General features: G+C 38.8%; 2 protein-coding genes across 2 annotated transcripts; both read left to right on the forward strand.

Annotated features, from left to right (window-relative positions):
- Positions 1-587: 587 nt before the first annotated feature.
- On the forward strand, positions 588-11783 carry LOC127641557 (NLR family CARD domain-containing protein 3-like). Its single transcript, XM_052124576.1, has 7 exons — positions 588-831; positions 5363-5443; positions 7769-7876; positions 9348-9516; positions 10017-10227; positions 10392-11557; positions 11655-11783. The coding sequence occupies exons 2-7, from the start codon at positions 5391-5393 to the stop codon at positions 11781-11783; spliced, it is 1836 nt and encodes a 611-aa protein (XP_051980536.1). The 5' UTR covers positions 588-831; positions 5363-5390.
- Positions 11570-26751, forward strand: LOC127641558 (ribonuclease inhibitor-like). Its single transcript, XM_052124577.1, has 5 exons — positions 11570-12155; positions 15783-15956; positions 16150-16320; positions 19365-19539; positions 26692-26751. Exons 2-4 carry the CDS (start codon positions 15787-15789, stop codon positions 19498-19500), a joined length of 477 nt encoding a protein of 158 aa, XP_051980537.1. The 5' UTR covers positions 11570-12155; positions 15783-15786; the 3' UTR covers positions 19501-19539; positions 26692-26751.
- The last annotated feature ends 362 nt before the right edge of the window (positions 26752-27113 follow it).

The raw sequence follows: 27113 nt of genomic DNA on the forward strand, positions 1-27113 counted from the left end.
GCAACTCTCATTCTACATTACTGTTTGCTTGCATTTTGAACCCTTGGCAATAATAAAAGTCTTAGAAGTTTTCGTTTGGGCTGTAGTCGTACGTTCAAGTTTGTTTTTCATTGATTTAATGTGCTTGTGTGGATATTTGCTATGAAGACAATTATTTATTTCACAGTACATCATATATGGGATCATGCAAAGACTCTGCATAAGAAATAACCTCTTATACACACTGTCATATTAATCCAAATAAATGTATCAGTATTGGCTTTTATCGTTTCTAAATCAATACGAAGGAAAATAATTTTTGTTCCATAGTAACTATTATTGTAAAACCATAGCAACCACAAAACCATCTTAATGTCAATCTGCAAAACAAAACATGGTTTCTGCATAACATCCATTATCATAGTTCATTTAAGGGATGTTTTAAGGAATATCCACATTTCTTATGGTTAAATCCAAAATGGGTTTTATATTTTAGTTTAATATTTCCTTTCTCTGAGTTGCAAGGTGGTCTGATGATAAAGGGAACACATGGGCGAAGGGATTTTGCAAGTGTTGTTGTGGAAATGTCAGTTGAGGGACGGTCGCTTTCTCTGGCCCGGACGAAAACTGGACTTGAATGTTACAAAGTTGGCCAAAGTGGAAGTTCGCAATGTCCGGGGGACGTCCCCTGTTTTCTGGGAAGAGAAGGAAATTACATAAGGAGAGAAACAGAGAAAAACTGCGACAGATTTTGTTCCACTGAATCGTCTGAAACAATCAATAAATTCATTGAGAAGTATTTTGTAGGTGATATTCTAGTCAGTAAAGAGGAACATCAACAGTTCTTGACAGGTGAGTACTGAACTGCTGTTAAACAGTGAGGTTAAGTTAGTTTTGTTTTTGATGTTTCAGACACATTCAGTGATGGGGAGGGTCTCAAGATGGCGGAGTGAACAGTCGTATATTTTACAGCTGAGAAAAGAAATAGGGTCTACTCATTTCAACTAAGATTTGTATTATATAGTTGCAAATGTCGATTGATCAAGAGTGATAATAATAGTTTTTGGCATTTATTAGTAGTTATAGCTGATATGTAATATGTCCTGTGACATACACAACACTGTAATTCACACAACGTCGCTGTCATAGCTGTTACCACTAGGGGTAAAACGAAAGTTGCACTCAAAAAAAAAAAAAAAAGGAGGACCTCTTCCCGGGGTAAATAACTTTGCGATGGCTTTTGCAGGTAAATGCTCATAATATCGTGTGAAAATAATGAAAACAATTTTGAAGTATAGTATTATCTTTGCCCCAAGTGAAGGAGTTCAAGTACCTCGGGGTCTTGTTCACGAGTGAGGGGACAATGGAGCGGGAGGTTGGCCGGAGAATCGGGGCAGCGGGGGCGGTATTGCACTCGCTCTATCTGAGTCACGAAAAGAGAGCTGAGCCGGAAGGCAAAGCTCTCGATCTACCGGTCAATTTTTGTTCCTACCCTCACCTATGGTCATGAAGGTTGGGTCATGACCGAAAGAACAAGGTCGCGAGTAAAACCGGCCGAAATGGGCTTCCTCAGAAGGGGGGCGGGCTTCTCCCTTAGAGGTAGGGTGAGGAGCTCAGTCAGGGCCGGCCCAAGCCTTTATGGGGCCCTAAGCAGAATTTGATTTGGGGGCCCCTCGGTGCCGCCAATATGATTGAATATTGTCAATGCTTGATTATTCGCACACTATAAATCTAACACACCCCTTATCAATTTTATTAGTTGTAGCTGTGTTGCTTATATACCAATGTCTGCCTGGCATGATTTTACCCTTCTACAGTTTTAAATGTAACAGTAGCACACCTATATTTACCCAATCCTGTTGATCCTCTGTTACCAGTTTTGTGTACTTCCTAGAGAACAATTTGCAGCAGAAGCTGTAGACAGTATCATTTCTTTTTGAATAAGTGAGCAGCTCCACTTACATTGTTTCCCCATTAATTAACTTTCTGTAGGTGTAGTGGAAGCTTCGACCATCAGGTTTTTCAGGGAATGTGAAGTTTTCCTTTATAGGCAGTGCCCTCTGCTTACCAGATCAGTCCTTTCTGAGTCTGACAGGATAGATAACAACATCAGTGGATGCACGTGCTGGGAAGTGCTCCTCGCATGCAGAGGATGGACCTGATGAAAGATGCAAATAATAATAAAAGCTAGCCATGTTAGATGTCATATTAGAAGGTACTGCAACTCTCTGTCAAAAACAAAGGCATGGTTTATCCATATAAATATAATGATCTGGGTTTGTTGAAAAATCATCATCAGCTGTAGCACTGGCACTTGGGGCAGGTGGCGTTGGTTGTGCCCCACGTCCAAAATATTTCAACAGTGCTCCTAGGGAAGTTTCATAAGAGTACATATTTGACAGAATATTTGACAAAATATGTTATTTTCTCAACACAAATTATTATACACAGCAGCAAGCTGTGCTCCTAAAACAACAACTCTTAATATATAACTAGCTAATTGAGGCATAATGATATTGGAATATAATAGCAAAGACCCCAAAATGGTAGACTAATGTAAATAATGTTAAGTTATCAGTACAAAGTTTATGGAACAGAAGCTTATTTTTATTACAAAAAATATATAACCAGGAAAGTTATTTTTACACAGAAGACAAAATTAATCTAAAACTTGCTAAGTAATATGTTATACTAATAATATATTAAGATGTCAAGGCTATTTACGGATCAAACTTTCCTAAAAAAGAAGATATGCTACATAGGCTATGTTAACTAACTAGCCAGCTAATGTTAGCTCATAACTTAGCCTAACTACTTAACATACCTTAATCGTGCTGTTTTTTTCTCTTCCTCTGTTTTCTTCTTTTTCCTTTTCTTTTGCACCAGAGGATATGTCCTTTTTGTGACATTGCTGTTTTGTTGTCTGAATGTGCTTGCATCCTGCAGCCCGTTAACATAATATTGCGTTTTTGTATAATTACAATTGTCCATTGTATGGAGGACTAAACATGCAAAAATAATAAATAAATACATAAATAAATAAATGTAATAATAAGAAAATAAATAAAGGATAAATGTCTTGATAAAACAAATATAATTCGTTTTTAATGAAAGTTATTCCTGAATTTATTTTTGTATGACTTTTTTTCCTTTATTTATTATTTTCTCTTTTATTTATTATTTTCTCTTTTTATTTTTATTCTTTTAAAAAAATTATTCTTTCATTTTTTTAATTATTTATTTATGCATTCATTTATTTTTATATTTATTTGTTCCCACATGTATTTATTTCTATATTTAAATATTCCCACATGTATTTATTTTTGCATTTATTCTTACATTTCTGTCTCTTGTATGATAATGATGTGGGCGGTCCTGCTTACCATTGGCTTATTGTAGATTGAAGCGTGTGCTCGATTACTCTTGACTTGTTTTGATGTGACGTTAGGTCATAGACATATCACGTGTAAACTATAGCTATTTGTGGGGCTATAAATATAAGAGCTTCAGTCAAGCCAAGATTTATTGGTTATACTACAATCACAAAATAAATGGGGAGCTGTTTCTTCAACAAATCCACAAAATGAGCAAGTTTCATAAATGATATGATTTAACCTTGTCCTTTTATATTTTTTCTGTGTATATAACATCATATTTTGATGTCTGCAAATACATAATATTGTTTTCTGTTATTATGATTGTTCATTGTAAAGATACAACCTTGCTTCATTTCCCTGATCGTTTATGCATGTATATAAATCTATAGCTGACGCTTCACATATATCTAGTTGAGCTGCCATGCTAATGAAGTGGATAATCACGCATCAAATAAATGTTTCATTTAGAGTAGAGGTGCTTATTGATGGTTTAGGAGAGCTGTATGCCGGTATGAATTTAGAAGCACATCCTGGATTGATAAACTTTCTGCAAAACGTTTCCCTGCATATTCTAAATCTGTGCGAGTCAGGGGGTGCTGAGGTGGGACATCCATCTGCTTCCGATATTACTATTGAGCTCTCGACCAATGATGCACTGGAGCTCCGCAAGGACCGCCTCCCTCATTTACATGTTGCACACAGAAAAGTAAAAATAAATACATGTATAAATAAATAAATATATATGGGAATATATAAATATGGATATAAATATATGTGGGAATAAATAAATATAAAAAATAAATTAACACATAAATAAAAAAATATGCAAAATAAATGAATAAATAATTAAAAGCTAAAAAGAATAAAAATAAAGTTAAAAATAAATATAGAAAATAATACATAAAGTCATACAATAATAAATTCAGGAATAAATTTAATTAAAAACTAATTATATTTGTTTTATCAAGACATTTATTCCTTTATTTATTTTTGTATTATTACATTTATTCATTTATTATTTATGCATGTTTAGTCCTCCATACCATTGACAGTATAATCAAAAAAAAAAAAAAGTGCTCTTAGGGGCCCCCTGGTGGCCGCCGGGCCCTAAGCAGCCAGCTTAGTTAGCTTATGCCTTGGGCCGGCTCTGAGCTCAGTCATCCGTGAGGAGCTCGGAGTAGAGCCGCTACTCCTTTGCGTCGAAAGGAGTGAGTTGAGGTCGTTTGGGCATCTGGTAAGGATGTCCCCGGGGCGCCCCCCTAGGGAAGTGTTTCAGGCACGTCCAGCTGGGAGGACCTCGGGGAAGACCCAGGATTAGGTGGAGAGATTACATCTCCACACTGGCCTGGGAACGCCTCGGGGTCCCCCAGTCAGAGCTGGTTAATGTGGCTCGGGATAGGGAAGTTTGGGGCCCCCTGCTGGAGCTGCTGCCCCCGCGACACGACTTCGGATAAGCGGTTGAAGATGGATGGATGGATGGAGTATTATCTTTCCATGTTTTACAGTAACTATTTTGGAAAATATTTTCTAAGCCATTTAAGAGTTTTTTCCTTTTATCACTGAATGTGTCTGGAATATCAAAAACAAAACTAACTTTAATTAGCTCTGAAAAAACAAACCAAAACAAGACAACAATAATAAACCTTTCAAACTATCAGCTACAGTAAGACATCTAACAGATATCTAAGTATTAATCACAGCAGAACAAACAGATACTGAGACTTTTGCTCTTTTATCTGAATTGTCAGTATGTGTTCAGTTTCTTTGGCACTGAAATGTTATTTCTTCTATTGACTTGAAACGTTGCTTTGTTTTCTTCTGTTGAGTCTTCTGATGTTTTCTCTTTATGCTGGTGTTTAACATGTCATAAAAGCTGACAGTCTGCAATTGAACCTCATTGATTCATTTCTAATGGAACATTCTAGAGGACAAATAAAAACAAATATGTGTCAGTATTGAACAAATAAACACGTCACAAATATAGATGATGTCCCGTTTGTTGACAGGTGTTCAGTGGACTGTTCAGATGATGTCATGGACTCCACAAAGGATCTCAGTGGACAGACAGACACAGGGAAGGTCAAGAGGTCAGAGGATTTCAATGCTTTAATAAAATACACTGATAGATATTTCTGATATGCTGCACAACACTACAGTATAAAAACACTGAGGAGAAATGAGAACAGACTGGATTATCTCAAGTATAAACATGTGAAACAGCTTTAGGGTAAAGTGAGATCTACAGTCAGATGACAGTGAGACCGGTTTGATTCAGTCACAGACAGAACTGGAGAAATGTACATTATTTAGGATTGGGGTCAAAGGTCATTTGTGTGTATGTTTCTCCTGTAAATGTGAATTTGATGATTTAATTCTTGTGAAAACAGTTTTTCAGAAAGCAGCACATTGCATTGTATAGTGTACATCAATTCTGTGCATTTATTGGCATGTAAATTTGAAACTCTTCAGTCGTAGCTGAAAGTTATTCGGCCCTCGTAAAAAGAGTCCCCTTCATCCACTAGACAGACAGATAAACTCTTCCACAAGTGAGTTGAACTGAAGCATGGATTTATTACCACACCACCACTTAGGGTTGCCGCCTGTCCTGTAAAAACAAGGGATTGTCCCATATTTATAGATAAAATGATGCATCCGGTATTGAATCAATACAGGATGCGATTTGTCCCGTATTTAAATGGTCAGATGTTGTTGTGGTGAAATCATTCCAGATCTGCAATTAAACATTGATTTAAGTGGAGGGTGTGTTAAGGGACCATCTGAAATGTCCAAAAATGTCTTGATTTAAGTTGGAAATTTTCCCTTTGGTGGGTAATACTGTGGAGCGGTAAGGTAAGTTTTTTTCTATATAAATGTTCAATAAGACCAAACAATGTATGAATACAATCATAAAGACAAGTACAGCTGAAGGAAAAAATAAACAAATAAAATAATAAAAATAAAGTATAAACCATCCAAAATCTATACATAAATAAGAACAAGAAAACAATTAACTGAAAAATTAAAATAAATATATTTTTAACATATTAATGATGTATTTTAATGGCTCAAGAAAGTTCTACTTTTAGCATATAAGAAACGATATACAATTTTTATGAATAATGCATATTATTATATGTGTTATTATAACCCCCTTATTAAGTGTCCCTTATTTTAAAACCTCAAAAGTGTCACCCCTAAATAGAGTTGAAGAGAGTTAAACTGAAATAAAGGGGTGAAAAAGGAACAAATATGTTTGTTAAGTCTGTACATTAAAGAAATGTAACAGTGTGCTTGGCATGTATTTGTCACGAACCCCGCTCCTCTGCCCCATCTCCGCGTCCGCAAGCACGCGCACACATGCACTCCGCGAGCGTGCTCGCTTCCCGCTTCCTCGCTCCGCCCCCTTGAGCTCGTACGCTCTGTTTCCTCCCTCGGGCTTCCACGCCCGGTTTTGCTATTACGAGCTCTCGCTCGTAAACTCTCTCCCCCCTCTGACTCACATGCTGGCTTCTCACGCGCTTCCTATCAGCCTGAACATTATGACCACCTGCACTCGCGTCATCTGCACTCCTGCACATTAGTCTCACCTGCACTCGTCTCATCACCTGTTCATTGTTTACACCTGCACTCGTCCCTATATATATCACTGCCCTTTCGTCTCACTCTTGTTGGTTATTGTATTTAGTTCCCCGTATCTTTGCCCCGCTAGTCTCGCCTAGTTTTGCCCCCACGCTAGTCTCGTCTAGTTTTGACCTCCCCACTATTCTTCGTGTTAGCTTGCCAGCCCTATTCCTCTTGTCCCCCTGTCTTCGTTCCTGCTAGTCTCGTCTTGTTCCTCGCCCTAGTTGTTAACTGTTTTCCGCTATCGTTCACCTCCCTCATTAGATCTGCCCCTTGTTATATCTTGATTCCCCGGCTTTTGACCTAACGCTTCCCACGACTACTCTCTCTGGATTAACCCTGTTTGTACTTCTGCCTGCTTTTATTACCAATAAAAGCAGTTTTCATCACATTGTGACTGTCTCAACTTGTGTGTGTGTACTCGGGTTACAGTATTTCAGAAGTCTCATGTTCGGACTGTTTGCTCACAACTTCACAGAGAAACTTCAGGAAAACTACAATCTCCAGTGTGCTGCTTTTCACTGTCTTAAACCAAAAATATTCTCAAGATGGAAAGAATTCAATGTAAAATGAGATGTAGTCATTTTCTCTAAGTGACCACTGCTACTAAAAATAATAAATATTGATTTCAATGACAACATGACACTGAAAACACTGGAAAAGAACATGTTACCCCCTTGAAGAAGAGAGAAATATTGGGAAGAGTAAAACTGAGAAACTGATGAGAGGAAAAGAGTGTTTGTGAGAGTTTGTAGTTTTTAAAACGGTGTTTAATTGCTGTTGTGTTTTAGTGTCATTCATGGAGAATCTCCTGAATCCAGCTGTGTGTCCATGAAGAGTGACCGGTCAATGGAACAACCACTTAAATTCAGTACAGGAGCCCCTTGTGCTGATGTGAGGTGAGGACTCTCATGTTGACTGACAGTATGAACGTGTACACCACAGTCTGAGGGACCATTAGAAAGAATCCAGTGTAAGAAATATAAATCTAAAAGGAAATATGCAATTATAATAAAAATAATGAGTCCTTCTACAGCTGATTGCTTTACTGTAACAGTTTCATTGGCATCTCTTCACAAGAGCTCATCTTTATACTGTACAGTAATATCATGTGAACATGACAGAGATGATCAGACATGACAAGAGATTGTTCCTCAGGTTTATCACAGGACATACAGTCTGCTGGAGATCACAATGTTACTAAAGAAGGACATGTTGACTATATGTTACAGTATGTTTCCACCTGTGCTACAGTAATCTGTGTCTGATGAAGAATATGTTGTAGGGATATGTGTTGACACTTTTTGACTTTTGTTTGACAGTATTTCAGTGACACTTAAAAAGTGAAGAAATTGTCTCGTACTACATTGAATACGACACAATAAAGAGGCTGTTTATGTTTTTAAATTAATTCTGGTCTCTGTAAAAATAAAAGATGCTTAAAAACTTCCAGTGATCTTGTAATCAGTTGCAATTGCATGGGGCCCCGGACGTCGAGAGGGCCCCCACACCGGTAGGAAAGCTCATCACAAACCGCTTGAAGTGACATGATGTTCTGGGTACACACGTGAACAAGCCGTTGTCAGCGCTCTCAGAGCGGTTCATGTTAGAAGCTGCTGGGTTCTAAATTCCAAAATGTTACTGGTGAACTAGATTCTTGCACACCCGGTTCACAAAAAACAACAACAACTGGAAAACATCATTCATTATAATTAACTAGATTTTTATTTCATTAAACATTTTGAATGTACTTTGCTACAACGGCTTATAGGATGAATTTAAAATTATGATTTAAAAACATTTTTTTACGTAATTTAAGCAACTATTTTCTAAATGGGGCCCCGGGTTGGTCGGTTGCTCGGGGCCTCAGAAATCGTAATCCCGCCCCTGCTTGTAATGTCCTGCTATGTCGTGTTTTGTGTTCTGAATGATCAAATAAAACACACGTCCTCACTGCAGCTTCAGGATTTCTCAGTTCATTAAAAATGAAAATTGTGTCATAATTCACTCACCCTCATGCAGAAGACACAAAAGCAGATGTTTAATGAATATGGTGAGTGGTCTTGTTAATACAATGGCAGTGGAGAGTGACTCACTTTAAAACTTAAAATAAAAAGTATAAATGTGTAATTTTTCACTGTAAATCTTGACGTCTGTTGTGCATTCATGAGTGCTGTGAGAGATGTTTGTTCACAGCGGCTCGAGTGTTTATGTGTGAACTTATGTTGATGTTAGTGACATTGCAAGTTCTCATGTGACATATAATATATAAGACACATCATTAAATGTGTTTTATTGCACTGGATGTTGAAATTATGTTTCAGATTACTAAAAACACATGAACTAAACTCTGTTTAATTGCTGTTTTAGTGTCATTCATGGAGAATCTCCTGAACCCAGCTGTGTGTCCATGAAGAGTGACTGGTCAATGGATCAACCACTTAAATTCAGTTCAGGAGAGTCTTTGATCAACTACAGAAACAAACAGGATGAATCAGATTCAACTGCTGGGAAAGTGCCATTGGACTCCATTTTTGAGGTTTGTGTGCGCGAGAGAGTAAGTGAGAGAGACAGGCTGTTTTTTTAGCTTCACCCTAATCTTAATAAAACACACACAGTTGTGTTTCCATGTTTTATTTGGACTTTACATAGACATAATGGTTTTTATACTGTACAAACTCTATATTCTATCCCCTAATCCTAACCCTACCCCTAAACCTAACCCACACAGAAAACTTTCTGCATTTTTACATTTTCAAAAAACATAATTTAGTATGATTTATAAGCTGTTTTCCTCATGGGGACCAACAAAATGTCCCCACTAGGTCAAACATTTCAGGTTTTACTATACTTATGGGAACATTTGGTCCCCATAAAGTGATAAATACACGCCACACACACACACACACACACACACACACTGATGAATTCAAGACAACTAAAGCACAAATAAAATGAGTGGTGATTCTTGTCCACTGATCCTTCAGTTCTTGTCTGTTACTGAATGAAGTTTGTTGTTTGAATGTTCACTGATTTCAGGAACTTGAGCACAAAATCATCTCTCTGATGAAGAAAGAGCTGAAGAGTATCAAGAGACTACTGATCTCAGATTCCCCAGCATGCTCTGAGAGAGAGGAGGAGGAGGAGGATGATGAAGGTCAGAGCAGAGTCAGAGATGGGTTTCTGAAGATCACACTGCACATCCTGAAGAAGATGAAGCAGACAGACCTCGCTAACACACTTCAAACCAGTAAGAGCTCGCACTCACGTCACTATTACATCACGTCACCTTCAGAGGAAACACACAGTGTCCGGATTCACTCAATATTAGTGAAAGAAAATAAACTTAATGTCTAATGACCATTAAACATCAACATCAATTATAATTCCCATTTCTTTTCCTCTTTACATCAGAACTGATCTCTGTGCATCAACAAAAACTCAAAACAAAACTAAAAGAGAAATTCCAGAGAATTACTGAAGGAATGTCAAATCAAAGCAGCTCAACACTTGTGAATGAGATCTACACAGAGCTGTACATCACAGAGGGAGGGAGTGCAGAGATCAATAATGAACATGAGGTGAGACAGATTGAGACAGCATCCAGGAGAGCACAGACACAGGAAACACCAATCAAATGCAATGACATCTTTAAAGCCTTACCTGGACAAGACAAAGCCATCAGAACTGTGCTGACTAAAGGAGTTGCTGGAATTGGGAAAACTGTCTCTGTGCAGAAGTTCATTGTGGACTGGACTGAAGGAAAAGCAAATCAGGATGTTCACTTCATATTTCCACTTCCTTTCAGAGAGCTCAATCTGATGAAGCACAAAAATATCAGTCTTATGGATCTTCTTCATCAGTTTTTCACAGATACAAAAGAACTGAGATCAACATTCCTTGATGACTACAAAGTCATTTTCATTTTTGATGGTCTGGATGAGTGTCGACTTCCTCTAGATTTCCAGAACAATGATATTTTGTCTGATGTGACAGAATCGGCCTCAGTGGATGTGCTGCTGACCAACCTCATCAAGGGGAATCTGCTTCCTTCTGCTCTGCTCTGGATCACCTCTCGACCAGCAGCAGCCAATCAGATTCCTCCTGAGTGTGTTGACCAGCTCACAGATGTACGAGGCTTCAATGACCCTCAGAAGGGCGAGTATTTCAGGAAGAGAATAAAAGATGAGCGTCTGGCCAACAGAATCATCACACACATGAAATCATCAAGAAGCCTGTACATCATGTGTCACATACCAGTCTTCTGTTGGATTTCAGCCACTGTTCTCCAGAGACTGTTGAGTGAAGCAGAGAGTGCAGAGATCCCCAAGACTCTCACTCAAATGTTCACACACTTCCTGATCTTTCAGAGCAAACTGAAGAGCCAGAAGTATGATGGGAAATGTGAGGTGGATCTTCAGCAGGCTAGAAAGAGGATTCTGTCTTTGGGAAAACTGGCTTTTCAACAGCTGGAAAAAGGGAACCTGATCTTCTATGAGGAGGACCTGAGAGAGTGTGGCATTGATGTCACAGAAGCGTCAGTGTACTTCGGGAGTTTGTACCCAAATCTTCAGAGAGGAGTTTGGACTGCACCTGGGGAAGGTGTTCAGCTTTGTGCATCTGAGCTTTCAGGAGTTTCTCGCTGCTTTATATGCTATTCTTTCCTTTTCTCAACAGAAATCAGGTCTCTTCAGTATGTTTAAGTCATCTATGATTGATTTCCTGAAGAGTGAAGTGGACAAATCTTTACAGAGTGAGAACGGACACCTGGACCTTTTCCTTCGATTCCTTCTGGGCTCTCACTGAAGTCCAATCAGACAATCTTACTAGACCTACTGAGACAGAGAGGAAGCAGCTCTGACAGCAAACAGGAAATAGTTAAGTACATTAAGATGAAGATCAGGGAGAATCCTCTCCAGAGAAATCCATCAATCTGTTCCACTGTCTGAATGAACTCGATGATCATTCTCTAGTGCAGGAAGTACAAACATACGTGAACAGAAGAGATATCAATCGTCTCTCTGGAGTCCGTCTCTCTCCTGCTCAGTGGTCAGCTCTGGTGTTTGTGTTGCTGAACTCAGAAGAGGAGCTGGATCAGTTTAATCTGAGGAAATATGATCCATCATATGAATGTCTTCTGAGGCTGCTGCCGGTGATCAAAGCATCCAGAAAAGCTGAGTGAGTAATTTAGTGTTTTAATCTCACTTTATTGAAATTAAATAGCAGAGGTTAGATTTTAATGTACTTTGTTAGATTAAAAACAACCCCTTATACTATTTTGATGTTTGTTTGGTTTCATATGTTACTTTTAATAGTTTTACCTTCATTTTAAACAGACATTGTAGCCAAATAGATTCAAAATGTTTAATGCAAAGTAAAAAAAATCTCATTTAAAAATAACAAAAGCATGTTTTCTACAGTTTTACACTAAATAAATAAAAACAATACTTTATTTACTTCATACTCATACTTTATCATTTTTTATTTATGCTTCCACATACAATAATACACATCCGCCTCATAAATAAATCATAATTTACCTGCATATATGTAAAGGTATCAATGGAAAGGAGGAGAGCGAGAACCGGCTTTTCAATATAAATAATAGTTTAATGATAAACTTAAAAGACAACATAAACACACACATGACGGACAGGTCCGTAAACGATCTCTCTCTCCCGCACGATCCTCTGCAGTCGACCTTTAAACCTCAGAGGCTTGATTAGCCTAATACGGGACCGGGTGTGTATGATCACGACCCGGCCCCGCTCCTCCCCCTGCCACAATATATTTTTACTAAAATATTTCTTTAATGAACATGATGTGCAAAAACCCAGTTAAATATAGATACAATACTGAATTATTATCGGGGGGACTCAGTCAAGTTTATTATTATAATATAATACTGAATAATTATTACTATTATTTTAAGGGTTTGATTGTTTTTTACTTTATTAATTTATTTGTCATATTGTAGCTTCCTTTATTCCTGCAATGTTTATTTTACACAGTTTTTCTGTTTCTGTTTTTGATAATCCTTTAATGGATTTTACTAAAAACAATATTAAATTATGTTATACTATAATATATAAAATTACATTAAGATGAGAATAATATAGCGATCAACATTTATTTAGATTGGTAATGAATTATTAGTTTAGACGGCTTTATGTCAAGTGTTTATCTTTGTTGACTGATTTACTGAGGTGACATTATTGTTAAATTAGAAGATTGTACACAGAGGAAAAGAGAATTTGGTGGTAAATATTGTGTTATCATCTGTAGGTAATGTTTTCATCTAAGTGTAATCAATAGATGTTTAACTTCATGCAGCACTGTGTGATCAGATCCAATCAGAGTTTAACTTGAAGCAGTGCATGTCGGTTAGAAATGTTGTGTGACTTAAGATGGTGTCAGTGCCGCGTCACCGTGATGTATGCCATTAAAGAACCGCAAGAGCAATTCAAGAACAGCCGGCTGGCACAGCCAATGCAGCTTGTCCAGAGTGGCTGCAAGAGCTCTGATGATGTCACAGCTTATTCATGATTGGCCAGAATCACAGATGACAATGGTGACGTGTGTTTCATCGGATACGACACATACTACTTTTACTACTTCAGCTATGTCAGTCTGAGAAAGAATTAAGAGTAGTATGATGGTATGCAATTAACAAGGTGTTTATTATGAAATCTCCAGTTCCAATAAACTCTCACTAATTAATGTTTTTATAACAGCACATTATTTATCTCATATTATAATATGTTTATCATAGTAATATCATGTTTATTCATAAAACAATTCCAAATTACTAAAAATATGGACTCCTTTATTGGTATCAAAATAATTTGACCTTTTCAAATCAATATTTATATTTCAAACCTGAGTTCTGATTACCACTTCATCTGTAATAAACAAAGCAATCATCGTGGGATCTTCTGTGACTAATGTGGGTTCAGCACATGTTGTGAAACAGAATGTGTCCGGCTTGTCGGCTCCGTTTTCATCTCCTCCCGCTACTACAATTGGTAAATCTTGCAGATCGATAAGGCAAGCTGCAGTTGAAGTTGAACGCACTCAATAAATATTAATTAGGTGTATCTCAATCAGCTCTCTTGTTCACTAATCAAAGCATTGTTCAGGGAGTCAGCCATTTTTAGGGATGACCCAATCGCAAAATCATTCCAGTGCACTGAAACATTCTCTCCCTAAAAATTCTCTAAATGCACCATAAAAACCAGAGAGCATCGTTGATCGCTGTGTTCACTTACCAGAAATGTTGTCATGTCTTCTGAAATCTCTCATGTCATTATAGCGCAAGTATAAATACATGATGTCAAAGCCTTATTTTCTCTTTAAAAGATTGATAGAGTAAATTGACTTCTCAGCTTAATGCCAAGTGTTTTACACGGTTTCCTGAAAAACTGGGCCACATTGTGAAAGAGATGCACCTACATTTGCTGCCATTTAAAACAGCTAAACAATTGCCTTTTTTTTGTAGCAAGTTGTTACGTATGATGATGTCACAGTGACATAATTTTTGTTTACATTGTTAAAACAGTAAATTATCTGATTAGTGTCTAGATTATGCTTAAAGAGGCCCTATTATACTTATTGGGACATTACCTTTCCATTAGTGTGTAATATAGCTGTTTGTGCATGTAAAAGGTCTCATGAGTTACAAAGCACAAATTCCACCCCAAAGGGTGTTCTCTTGCACAGAAAACACTGCTCCTGAACTGCCTGAAAGACATGGTTTGCAGTCCAGCCATTACTTCTGTGAAATAGCTACGTCACTATGTGGCACATTTGCCTAATTCCCGCCTCAGGAGTGCGCTGCTCAGGCCTACCATCCATTTAAAAATTGTATCCCCTTGCATACTTGGATGTATGGAGTGGTGGTGGCGTAGTGGCTAAAGCACAGGGCTGTTAATCAGAGGGTCTCTGGTTCGAACCCCACGGCTTATGTATAAATCATGTATGTTTAATTTTCTTTTATTAGAATGAATTGTAAGACAGGATTAATCAGGATTTGCACAAATTAAAATGTTAACATAACACTGAACAGGCTATAACTGTGTGATAAACAGTTTAAGTATTATGCTGTTAATATATAACTTTAATAAACTGCTTAATTGACCTAACTTCACTTCCATCATACATTAGAGTTGTTTTGGGAAGTTCAAATATGTTTTCGAGACAAAAATTCTTAGACATCAGGATATTTTGCAGGAATTTGGACCCAAGTGCTGGGATGCTAAACAAAGAGCTTTCATGAAAAAATAAAATAAAATACAAACCAAAAACTCTCACAGTAAAATTAATAGGACCCATTTGAAACTAAGAAAAATAAACAAAACACCAAATGGAGAAACAGACTAGGAATGACTGACTAACCAAGCTCACAAAACAATCTAACAGACACAAGAAGGTAGAAGGCAAAGTATGTAGAGGGAGAGCACATGAGGAGCAAGTGATGACAATCAACACAACAAGGATCAGATGATGAGAGTGTGGCAAGGTGGAATGAGGAGGCAGAGTAGAGCACATGGTTGACACAAACACAAACAAAGACATGTGCTCAAAACAAATGCACACATGGACCAAAACAGACAGAACTCCAGAACAAAACAAGTTGGGCAGTCCAGACTGGGTCTTGACAGTAGTAGAGCTTCAAAAAATTTGCAAACGACTAAGAGCAATCAAACACAGTGGCCATATATTTTTTCTTTGTACCCAACAGCTGTGCTCTGAAGCCTTCACTAAAACATATAGATTAACACACTGTTATCTTGTCATTTTTCTTAGTTTGATGGGCTGCGATCTGACAGACCAAAGTTGTTCAGCACTGGCCTCAGTCCTCAGCTCAAACTCCTCAAGTCTGAGAGAGCTGGATCTGAGTAATAATGACCTGCAGGATTCAGGAGTGAAGCTGCTCTCTGATGCACTAAATAGTCCTCACTGTACACTGGAAATACTGAGGTTTGTGTTTGCAGATTTATTAGTACATTGGAATATACAATATGAATATATTGTGGTTCATAGCTGTGACAATGAAACAATAAATGGCTCAGTGACCATCACAACCCTTCATATCAAACTGTAGAGCATTCACTCTGTTATTACCATTTCTTTATGAAACTGCTTTTTATCATTCTTTCTTTATTTGTTTTAGATTTGCAGCTTGTAGATTCACTGATCAGTGCTGTGAAAGTTTGTCTTCAGTTCTACAATCATCAAAATCCCTTAGAGAGCTGGACATGAGTAACAATGATCTGCAGGATTCAGGAGTGAAGCTGCTCTCTGATGCACTGAAGAGTCCTCACTGTACACTGGAAATACTGAGGTTTGTGTTTGCAGATTCATTAGGGGAAATATTCATCCAAATGGCGAAATTTATCGGCCAACGCCGATAATTAAATATGTCAGAATATCATCGGATTTATCGGCCTTGGCGATGTAACGATCGCCAACTACTGTGTACTTGTGGATGGGCTCCCTCTGCTGAGTCTGTTTCCTCTCAAGTGAATCAAGTTATTCTGATTGTGACATCACAGTTCAAAATTATCATAACATTAATTTTTGTCCAGCTCTTTAGAAAACTCGGTAACACTTTAGAATAAGGTTCCTTCAGTTAATGAATAACTGCACAGGAACAAATGAGTAACACAATATTAACAATCTAGTAACTACTATTAACTAACAAGAAGCTCTGATTAATGAATTAGAAAGTAATAGCTCACAGATGAAAGTGGTAGTTCACTATTAACTATTGAATAACTACTATTTTTTAATGCTTCCCAGGAACTACTGAAAAAGTTTCATAATTCATGCAAAACTAATCAATACCTAATGCAGAACAAATGACTAACAAAATGAAAATGAAGATTCTTTTTATTCCACTTTTGAAAGCATGAAATAATGTTGTTTGAAAATGTTGTTTTAGTTCTGATATACCAAAACAATCATTATGATCTTCAGTAAAGTCAAATATAAACCTAAATTAATATTTTCAAAATAGTTTTGTTCCTTTGGTAAATACTTGATTTTTATGTCCATGTTATGGTTGATATTTGCATGGAATTATGAGTATTTTAAAATTTTTAGCTACTTTTTTAAAAGTTTGTATGATTGTTTCCTTTTCTGCACATTATGGATAAAAGATAGTTATAAACAAATTCTTTCAAAGACAGAAAACCAAGCTTACACACCTATACATATCGTTCCAACCTGATGATTCAACTGTCTCAACTCCTATCTGTTACATCCTTGGGCGTATCTCTATATGTTGTCTCCCTGTGTGTGTGTTGTTTTTTTTCTTTTTCGTTTTGTTTTCCATCTGCCTTTTATGACAGGTTAAAATGCCACCAGGTGTCAGATATGATGACTATCAATCAGTTCCCTGTTAGGATTGGCTGACAAGAGGATAAATTCTGGGTGGAACCAACACATAAAGAGAGAGACAATGAGAGGCAGACTGTTTGTAGACTGTCTCTGAGAGGTGTTCCTTTCTCCTGCCCCAGATTGTGTACATTCTTAATACTTTGCTCACAACACTAAACAGAGTACACTTTATGAGCACTGCATAGACTCTCATTTTTGATTTTTATTGTTACATTTTTCATTTACTTGCTTTGTTTATCATTTTATGGAAGCCTATAGGGAGGTGGGTAATATTTATTTTCTATTTAACCTTTTTTCTCCTGTTTCTACGTAACAAGGAGTCCGGATGAAATGTGTTGCTTATTTGTGTTTATTGCCAAGGCAGTAGAAGGGAATTATAAAATCTCTCCTTGTTGCACTTTTCCAACCCTAGGCTGGGGAGGTGTAACATATCTCTGCCTGCCTTTTGGAGATCTCTGCCTGAATGAAGGAACACCACCTTTATCTCAACCTGCCCAAGACCAAACTCGTTGATGGAACTTGTGATCCTAGCAAACCCATCTGTTACTGTTCATCTGTGCTCCACTACTGTGAGACCTATCAGGACAGCTCAAACCTGAGAGTAGTAATTGATGAACGGCTACATTTTAGTACTCGCATCTCATCAACTGCCTGGTCTTGCAGGTTTGTGCTTTATTACATCAGAAAAATCAGACCTTTCCTGTCTGAATATGCTGTGCAGTCCCTGGTCCAAGCTCTGGTTATTTCAAGATTGGACTTCTGCAGTGCTCTGTTGGCCAGCCTTCCAGCTAGTGCTATCAAGCCACTGCAGATGGTCCTGAATGCGTGGCACGTCTGTTTTTCAACCCACCAAAGAGGCCTCACATCATACCCCTCTTGCTCTTACTCCACTGGCTATGCATCAAATTCAAAGCTTTGAGTTTGGCTTTCAAGAGACCCAGTGGCACAGCACCCTCTTACACCTGGTGGTCCCATCACAACGAGGCACTTCACATTCATTCGCTTTCTCTGTCCCCGGTGGTGGAATGAGCTTTCAACCACCTGCCGCTCTGCTGAAACCATTTCAACATTCAAGAAAAAATCATTATCTGTCTCTTTCTTCTGTGCTAGTTTCTGTACTAGTATAGCAACACTTAGAACTTGGCAGTGTGATCCTGCAGATACAGTTTACTTTATATGACAAAGTGTTTACGTTCTTCATTTGTAAGTCACTTTGGATAAAATGGCCTGCTTAATGACTAAATGTAAATTTAGTTTATCTGGCTTTTTATGTGTGTGTTTGGATTTTCTTACTGTTGATGTCTGTGTTTTAGATTATCTGACTGTTGAATGAACATTAATTTACATAGTGCTTTTCTGACACTATAATCAAAGCGCTTTACACAGTGAACAGGGACTCTCCTCAACCACCACTAGTGTGCAGCATCCACCTGGATGATGCGACGGCAGATAGAGTGCACCAGTATGCTCACCCCACACCAGCTATTGGTGAAGAGGAGAGAGTTATAGAGCCAATGAGTGGCTAGGGATTATTAGGAGGCCATGAGTGAGAAGGGCCAATGGGGGAATTTAGCCAGGACACTAGGGTTATACCTCTACTTTTATGAGAAGTGCTCTAGGATGTTTTTAATAACCACAGAGAGTCAGGACCTGATTTTAACATCTCATCCAAAGGACAGTGTCTTTTTCCAGTATAATGTCCCCTTCACTATACTGGGGCATTAAGACCACACAGACCACAGGGTGAGCACCCCCTTCTGGCCTCCCTAATATCTCGTTCAGTCACAAACTTAGTCTTCCCCAGGAGGTCTCCCATCCAGGTATTGACCAGGCTCAACCTTGCTTAGCTTCAGTGGCAACCAGTCTTGAGCTACAGGTTAATATGGCTGCTGGTAAATGCTGATTTTGAAATGTGCATTTGTAGATTATTTGACTGGTTATATGCACGCTTTTAGATTATCTGACTGTTATTATGTGTGTTTGTAGATTATCTGGCTGTATGGTGACAGAGGAAGGCTGTTGTTCTGTGGCATCAGCTCTGAGATCAAATCTCTCACGCCTGAAAGAGCTGGATCCTGAGCTACAATCACCCAGGAGAATCAGGAGTCAGGCTGCTCTCTGAAAGACTCAACGATCCAAACTGCACACTGGACAAACTTAAGTATGTTGAGCTGTAAAACCCTGTTTATACCCATATTAACCCCTAAAACCCAGGCCCTAATTGGTCTTGAATTTATTGAATGGTTAGTGAATTCACTGAAACAGCACTTGTATTTATTCCTTTTAAAAAATTTCAGTCCTTAACAAATACACAGAAGACATATATTTTTAGTGTTTCATTAGAATGAAGACATTTTTGTAATCATTACATTTTATATAGAATATTATTTTTTACTCATTTTAGGAAAACAATTCAAAAGAACAATCTTTAAGCATCTGTCACTTAACCCTTTCACACTTACTGGTGCATATTTGTGATGGTTTATGACCGATTCAAATCGGTTTTCATACCAACACTAAACTGCACTGCCAAGTGCCTGTAATTCATATTCACACAAACTGATACTCATACAGTCTTTTCAAGCACATGGTATAATTATTTTATTACATAGTAATTCAAATGTTCACAAAATACTACTATACAAGTTTACAGATCATATACAAACAGTCAACACAAAATTGGGATCACTGAGCCTCAAGAGCCATGTCTGTTTACATTAGGTGATCATTCTGTTGTCAATCACAAGTAACTCAAACAGCAACTCAATAGTCTTTTCAAGCACACAGTAAGCTTCATTGAAACAGACAGTCAAATTGTAATACATAAGTAATTCATCATTTTCTAAACGAATTGTCGCATAACATCACCATAACGGACAACAGCTCACCTATATGCAGTTAACACATCAGGGAAATGCAATCATTCAAGTCCAGCCATCTTTGTTTACATTACGTGAAAATGTGTTTGTCTCACACACACACACACACACATATATGTTGGTACTCCTATCATAATGAGGACTCTCCATAAACATAATGATGTTTATACTTCTACAAACTCAAATCAAATCAAATCACTTTATTGTCACACTACCATGTACACAATTGCAACAGTAGGTGAAAGTCTTGTGTGAAGGTCCGAGCAACATAGCAGTCATGACAGTGACTGAGACATATACCAATTACAGTAAACAACATACTTACACAACACAATTTACATATCAATTGTACACATACTTACACAACACAATAATTATATACAATGTACAGTAGACAATACACCGTACAGTAGACAATACACTCAATATAGAATACACAATATACAATAAGTAAAGAGGATATGAAATATATATATATAAGTAGTTGTATTGAGGAGAATATGTTGACAGTCCAGTGTGAGATTATAGATGAATAAAGTGCAGTGCTAATTATTGATCCTGATACTGGTAGATCAATTGATCAACAGTCTGACTGCTTGGGGAAGAAGCTGTCATGTAGTCGGCTGGTACTGGTCCCGATGCTGCGATACGCTTCTGCCTGATGGTAGCAGTGAGAACAGACCATGACTCGGGTGGCTGGAGTTTCTGATGATCCTCCAAGCTTTTTTCACACATCGCCTTGTATATATGTCCTGGAGGAGGGAAGCTCACCTCCGATGATGTTTCTGGCAGTTAGCACCACCCTTTGCAGGACTTTGCAGTTGTGGGCGTGTGCTATTGCCATACCAGGTGGTGATGCAGCCAGTCAGGATGCTCTCTACAGTACTAGTGTAGAACCGTGTGAGGATGTGGTGATTCATTCCAAACTTCCTCAGCCGCCTCAGGAAGAAGAGGCTGGTGAGCCTTCTTCACAACGACCTCCTTGTGGATCGGACCATGTGAGTTCCTCAGTAATGTGGACACCAAGGAACTTGAAACTGCTGACTTCTCTAAACTTAATGATGGCATTGGAGCTATGTGTTGCCACACAGACATGTGTGTATAGTGAATACAGGAGTGGGCTGAGAACACAGCCCTGCGGGTCTCCAGTGTTGAGGGTCAGTGATGAGGAGATGTTGCTACCCATTCTAACCACCTGACGCCTGCCTGACAGGAAATCCAGGATCCAGCTGCATAGTGAACTGTTTAAGCCCTTATTAACTATGGTGTTGAATGCTGAGCTGTAGTCTACAAACAGCATTCTCACATAGTGTTCCTTTTTCCAGGTGGGAGAGAGCAGTGTGTAGTGTAGATGCAATGGCATCATCAGTGAGCTGGTTGTTGCGGTAGAGCAAACTGCAATGGTCCAAAGAGGTGGGCAGAACAGAGCAGATGTAATCTCTGATTAACCTCTCAAAGCATTTGCTGATGATGGGAGTCAGAGCAACAGGACTGGCAGTCATTTAGCTAGTGATTGTGGCTTGCTTCGTACAGGCACAATGGTTGATGTTTTGAAGCATGTGGGGACTACAGACAGGAGAGGGACAGATTGAAAATGTCCGTAAAAACACCAGCCAGTTGATTCGCGCGACGCTCTGATGACGCTTGCCCGAATGCCATCTGGACTCGCAGCTTTACTGGATGTTCACCCATCGGAAGGATCGAGTTACATCCGCAACAGAGACGGAGAGTGAACCAACCTCTGAAGCGTCAGCCATGAAGTGCTTCTCCACGAGGGCGGTGTTATTGTCCTCTAAACGAGCATAAAATGTATTAAATTGCCTGGGAGAGATGCAGCGGTGTTCACGGCGGAATCTTTATTCCGCTTGTAGTCCGTGATGATGCTAATTCCTGCCACATACTTCTAGAGTCAGTGGTGTTGAACTGACCTTCAAGTTTGTGCCTGTACTGGCGTTGGCTTCACTGATAGTGTTACTGAAGGGCATAACTGGCTTGTTTACGCTCCTCCGTGTTAGAAGAATTAAAGCGGAGGTCGCGATTGAGTGCCGCTGAACATCGCCGTAACCCATGGTTTCTGGTTGGGGTATGTCCGTATTGTTTTGGTTGGAACAACATCCCCACGCACTTCCTGATGAAACACGCTACGCTGTCAGCTTAAACCTCGATGTCGTCATCAGAGGCGACCAGAACATTTCCCAGTCCGCATGTGATCAAAACAGTCTTGTAGCGCAGGAGTCTGACTGGTCCGACCAGCACTGGATCATTCTGAGGGTGGGTGCTTCCTGCTTCAGTTTCTGCCTGTAAGCGGGCAGAAGCAGAATGGAAGAGTGGTCCGATTGCCAAATGGGGGCGGGAGGGATTTGTAGCCATACGGAAAGGAGAGTAACAGTGATCTAAAACCCGTCCCTCGTGTGTTGAAGTTTATGTGTTGGTGGTATTTTGGTGCTATTGTTTTAAAATTAGCTTTGTTGAAGTCCCCGGCAGCTCTCAGGGTGTGCGGTTTCCTGCTCACTTATACTCCCATACAGTTCCCTGAGTGCCCGGTCCGTGTCGGCTTGTGGGGATGTACACAGCTGTGATGATGACCACTGTGAATTCCCTCAGTAGCCAGAATGGTCGACACAGAAGCATGAGATAGTCCAGGTCAGGAGAGCAGAAAGACTTGACAAAATGTACGTTCCTCTGATCACACCATGATTTGTTTATCATAAAACATACACCACCACCTCTGCTTTTACCAGAGAGTCTTTCGCTCTGTCTGCTCGGTGCACGGAAAAGCCAGTGATTTCGATGGCCGAGTCTGGAATCTCCGAGCCAGCCAGGTTTCTGTAAGGCAGACAATACAGCAATCTCGCTCTCGTTGGAAAGAGATCCGCTCTCAGCTCGCAGAGATTGTTGTCCAGAGACTGAACATTTGCCAGTAGTATACTGGGTAGCGGAGTCGATTTGCACGCACGTCTTACTCTGATGAGAACGCCGACTCTTTTTCCCCTTTTCCTTCATGCGTTCCACGGCCGAGCAGCCCAGACAAAGGGCTCGGCTGGCGTGTTTGTAAACAGCAGGTCGGTGTTGAGGAATTGGAAGTCCGGTTTCGATGTGTAATTGTAGAACCAATGTCCAAAGCGTTTGTCTGTCGTAAACAATAAGGCAGACAACATCCAAGACAAAAACAAAGAACTGTAAACAAAACAAACAATAAACCGCAGTGTTGTATCGGAGCTCGCATAGCGCAGCAGCCATACTCTGCGCCATCTTGAGTCATCCCTGATAGCACACGTACATCAACCAGACGTCTATTTGATGTGTGTTTACATCTTAACAACATCTATTTTACATTGTTTGCTCATCTGCAATATGTCTATAAAATGACAAATATTGTCTTGAATGTCAGTAAGACATTCAGCAGATGTCTTTGAGACATTTATGATCTAGAATGTTAATCTGTTATTTAAGATGTTTAGTAGATGTTGCTTTCCAGATGAAAAGATCTAAAACAGACATCAGAGGCGTACATATATTACGCCTGTAAACACACACAGTCACAAACATTGGTCAAGTCAAGTGGTTTTTATTGTCGTTTCAACCATATACAGTTAGGACAGTACACAGCAAAGCGAGACAACGTTCCTCCAGGACCATGGTGCTACATAAAATCAACAAAGGACCAACACAGGACCACATGAAACTACACAACGAAATAAAATACCTATATATATATATACCTATATAAAGTGCGCGTGCAAACATATGCAAAAAGTACGGGACAGTACAACAAATTTCTGACAATGAACAGGACAATGGACGGTGCAGCGCCAACCAGTACACAGTAGTTCAAAAAGATGACAGATTCTAAAAGCGTAAACATAACATACTATGAGATAGTGTTCTATGCACATAGCAGTTATTGGGGTAGCAGACAGTTATAAAGTGACAGTAATTAAAGTGCAACTCAGGACGCGTGTGTGTGTGTGTCAAACCAGTCTCTGAGTATTGAGGAGTCTGATGGGTTGGGGAAGAAGCTGTTACACAGTCTGGCTGTGAGGGCCCGAATGCTTCGGTACCTCTTGCCAGTCGGCAGGAGGGTAAAGAGTTTGTGTGAGGGGTGTGTGGGGTCGTCCACAATGCTGGTTGCTTTATGGATACAGTGTTTTTGTAAATGCCTTTGATGGAGGGAAGAGAGACCCCAATGATCTTCTCAGCTGTCCTGGTACTCCTATGATTATGTGGACTCTCCATAGACACAATGATTATTTTTATTTTATATATATATATATATATATATATATATATATATATATATATTCTATCCCCTAAACCTAACAGAAACATTTGGGATATTGTTTTTTTTTAAATATTATGTAAGTTTGAATTACAAGGACACTAGAGATGTCCTCATAAACCACATTTATAGCATAATACCTTCAGAACTACTAGTGTATAACCTAATAAAACCACCAAACACACACATACACACACACACAGTGTACAGACAAACGGTATTGATGATTTATGACAATTTATTTATATAGCTATGTGTCATGTAATGAGTAAGTAACCCTATGGGGGGAGCTGTGGTGCTTAACTATTGGGAAAGATGCGCTAGGCGTTGAACTGGGAGTTACGTGTTAATCCCTGAACGTGGGATTATACCCCTCTCTAACGCATACAAAGAGACTGAATGTGATTCACCGGCATCATGCTGACAGATGAGGTAGCATAATTAAAATGACACAGTTATGATTGTTTTACTACAAACTTTGAGACTGTATATTATATTTGAGTCTCCAGTGCTGGAACAGGGCTAAAACAAAGTGTGGATATCGGTCTGACTATGTGAGACTGTAGTTTGAATAATCACTTTTCTTTGCATGATACATTGACTGCATTTATATGATAGCCGATGTTGGTGTTAGCTAGTTAGCCAGCTTTATCAATAGCTGTTAGCTAAATGTGGTGGATGATGACAGTAGCTGTTTATAAAATAGACTGTACATTATAAATATGTTGACACAATTCAGTATTGATGTGATTCATCACAACTGACATTTTGATATATCGATGCACTATTGTTTTATAATAATAGATGATATATATTTTCTGTAGAACCAAGTTACGCTTACACTAATGAATGTGTCTTTTGCATTATCTTGAACATTGTCTAGCATTCATTTCATGTGTTATTGTAGTTTAGCTAAAATGACACAGATCAATCATTATGGCACAATATGTCACATGCTTTGCAGTTATGTAAGTTTACCTGTCCAATAAGAAAAACACCAATTCAGGGTTAGTTTTTATCCCCAAAACCGAATGAAGGTCCATCCAGGAATCAAATGCCCTGCCGATTTTCACTCTAGTTTTCACTCTGACCACGATCACATTCCCGCTTAGCCAGACGGGATTCAGTAGATCAATGTTTTTTGGCTTACTCAGAGTTTGTGTTGGAGTCTGTGTTGTGCTGGGATGTTTGCTGGATTCATCTCTAAGATAATGTTGTCTAGTGTTGCAGTTTGTTGTCACTGTTGAATAGTGGAGAGAAGCACTGAGGCTCTCGGAGCGCACATAAACATCACATATTTTTGATTTTCCCAGCAAAGCGACCTGCTCCTTCACATGAAAATCAGTCTACAGGCTTTAATAGGCAAACTAGGAAGTCTGTGAAGGGCTCATTTTATAAGTTGTGTTACAAGCCCTTCACACATTGGCAAAAAAGGTGCTGCTTGCTTGATATAACCAAAATATTGTTGAAATGGTTTTGCAGTATTTGGTTGGGTAAGACTTTCCCTTTTATTGGATGGGGAACACAGTGGACAGTGACATTGATTCAGGGAAAAGGTCTTTTAGTCTCTTAATTCTGTTTTCTTGCCTTGACAGTAAAAATCAATTCTATATCAAAACTGCTATTCAAATAAAACTTTCATAACCAAGGATTAAAAGTGTTGCTAATCACCTTTCAGAGTTACAAGTGTGAAACGTTACTTTACTGGAGGTTAAAGCGGGGTTAAAAGACTTGAGTTTATTGTTGGTGGGATGTTGTGTGTGTGTATTACAGGGGTGTCAAACTCAGTTCCTGGACCCCTCACACCCCTCATGTGTTGTAAGACTGTCAGTGGATTGAAATATTGAATCACGATTAATCACATATTTGTTTTGTTGTTAGTGTTAACACATTCAGTTCCAGGAAAACTAAATAACAGTCCTGTGTGTCATTATTGGATTATTTTCTGAAAGTTTCAAAAAATGAGGTTATAAAACCATCGAACTTTTACATGCCAATAAAGCTAATAAATATAAATTAATAAAGAGAGAGAGAGAGAGAGAGAGAGAGAGAGAGAGAGACATTCTCTGTGTGTTATTTCAGATAAAATCACTTTGAAGTAAGTTTCAGGTGAGCTGAATGTGATGTCATCATTTGTGTGTGTTTGTGCTTATAGTGTGGATCATGGAGGAGAGTTCAGGATTACAGCAGGACCACGCAAATGTAGGTCTACACAGACGCACACACACACCACACAATTGCACAAACACACACTTACACACACACACACACACACACACACACACACACACACACACTTGCACAAACATACACACACACACACTTGCACACACATACACACACACTCACACTTGCACACACATACACACACTTGCACACACACACACACAAACACACACACACTCACTCACTCACACATAAAAACGCTCACACAAAAACACTCACTCACACACAAACACAGTCACTCACTCACACACACACAAACTCACTCACTCACTCACTCACACAAAACACACTCACTCACTCACTCACTCACTCACACACACTCACTCACACACAAACACACTCACTCACTGC

Source organism: Xyrauchen texanus, unplaced genomic scaffold (assembly GCF_025860055.1).
Source record: "Xyrauchen texanus isolate HMW12.3.18 unplaced genomic scaffold, RBS_HiC_50CHRs HiC_scaffold_106, whole genome shotgun sequence".
NCBI classification, from domain to species: Eukaryota; Metazoa; Chordata; class Actinopteri; order Cypriniformes; family Catostomidae; genus Xyrauchen; species Xyrauchen texanus.

What these genes read in the sequence shown, in the direction of transcription:
- LOC127641557 (XM_052124576.1), top strand. Translation starts at nt 5,391, where the DNA reads ATGGACTCCACAAAGGATCTCAGTGGACAGACAGACACAGGGAAGGTC. An exon ending in GACACAGGGAAGGTCAAGAG is followed by an intron (nt 5,444 to 7,768) that starts GTCAGAGGATTT and finishes GTTGTGTTTTAG; the next exon opens with TGTCATTCATGGAGAATCTC. An exon ending in CGCTAACACACTTCAAACCA is followed by an intron (nt 10,228 to 10,391) that starts GTAAGAGCTCGC and finishes TCTTTACATCAG; the next exon opens with AACTGATCTCTGTGCATCAA.
- LOC127641558 (XM_052124577.1), top strand. Translation starts at nt 15,787, where the DNA reads ATGGGCTGCGATCTGACAGACCAAAGTTGTTCAGCACTGGCCTCAGTC. An exon ending in TGTACACTGGAAATACTGAG is followed by an intron (nt 15,957 to 16,149) that starts GTTTGTGTTTGC and finishes TATTTGTTTTAG; the next exon opens with ATTTGCAGCTTGTAGATTCA. An exon ending in TGTACACTGGAAATACTGAG is followed by an intron (nt 16,321 to 19,364) that starts GTTTGTGTTTGC and finishes GTGTGTTTGTAG; the next exon opens with ATTATCTGGCTGTATGGTGA.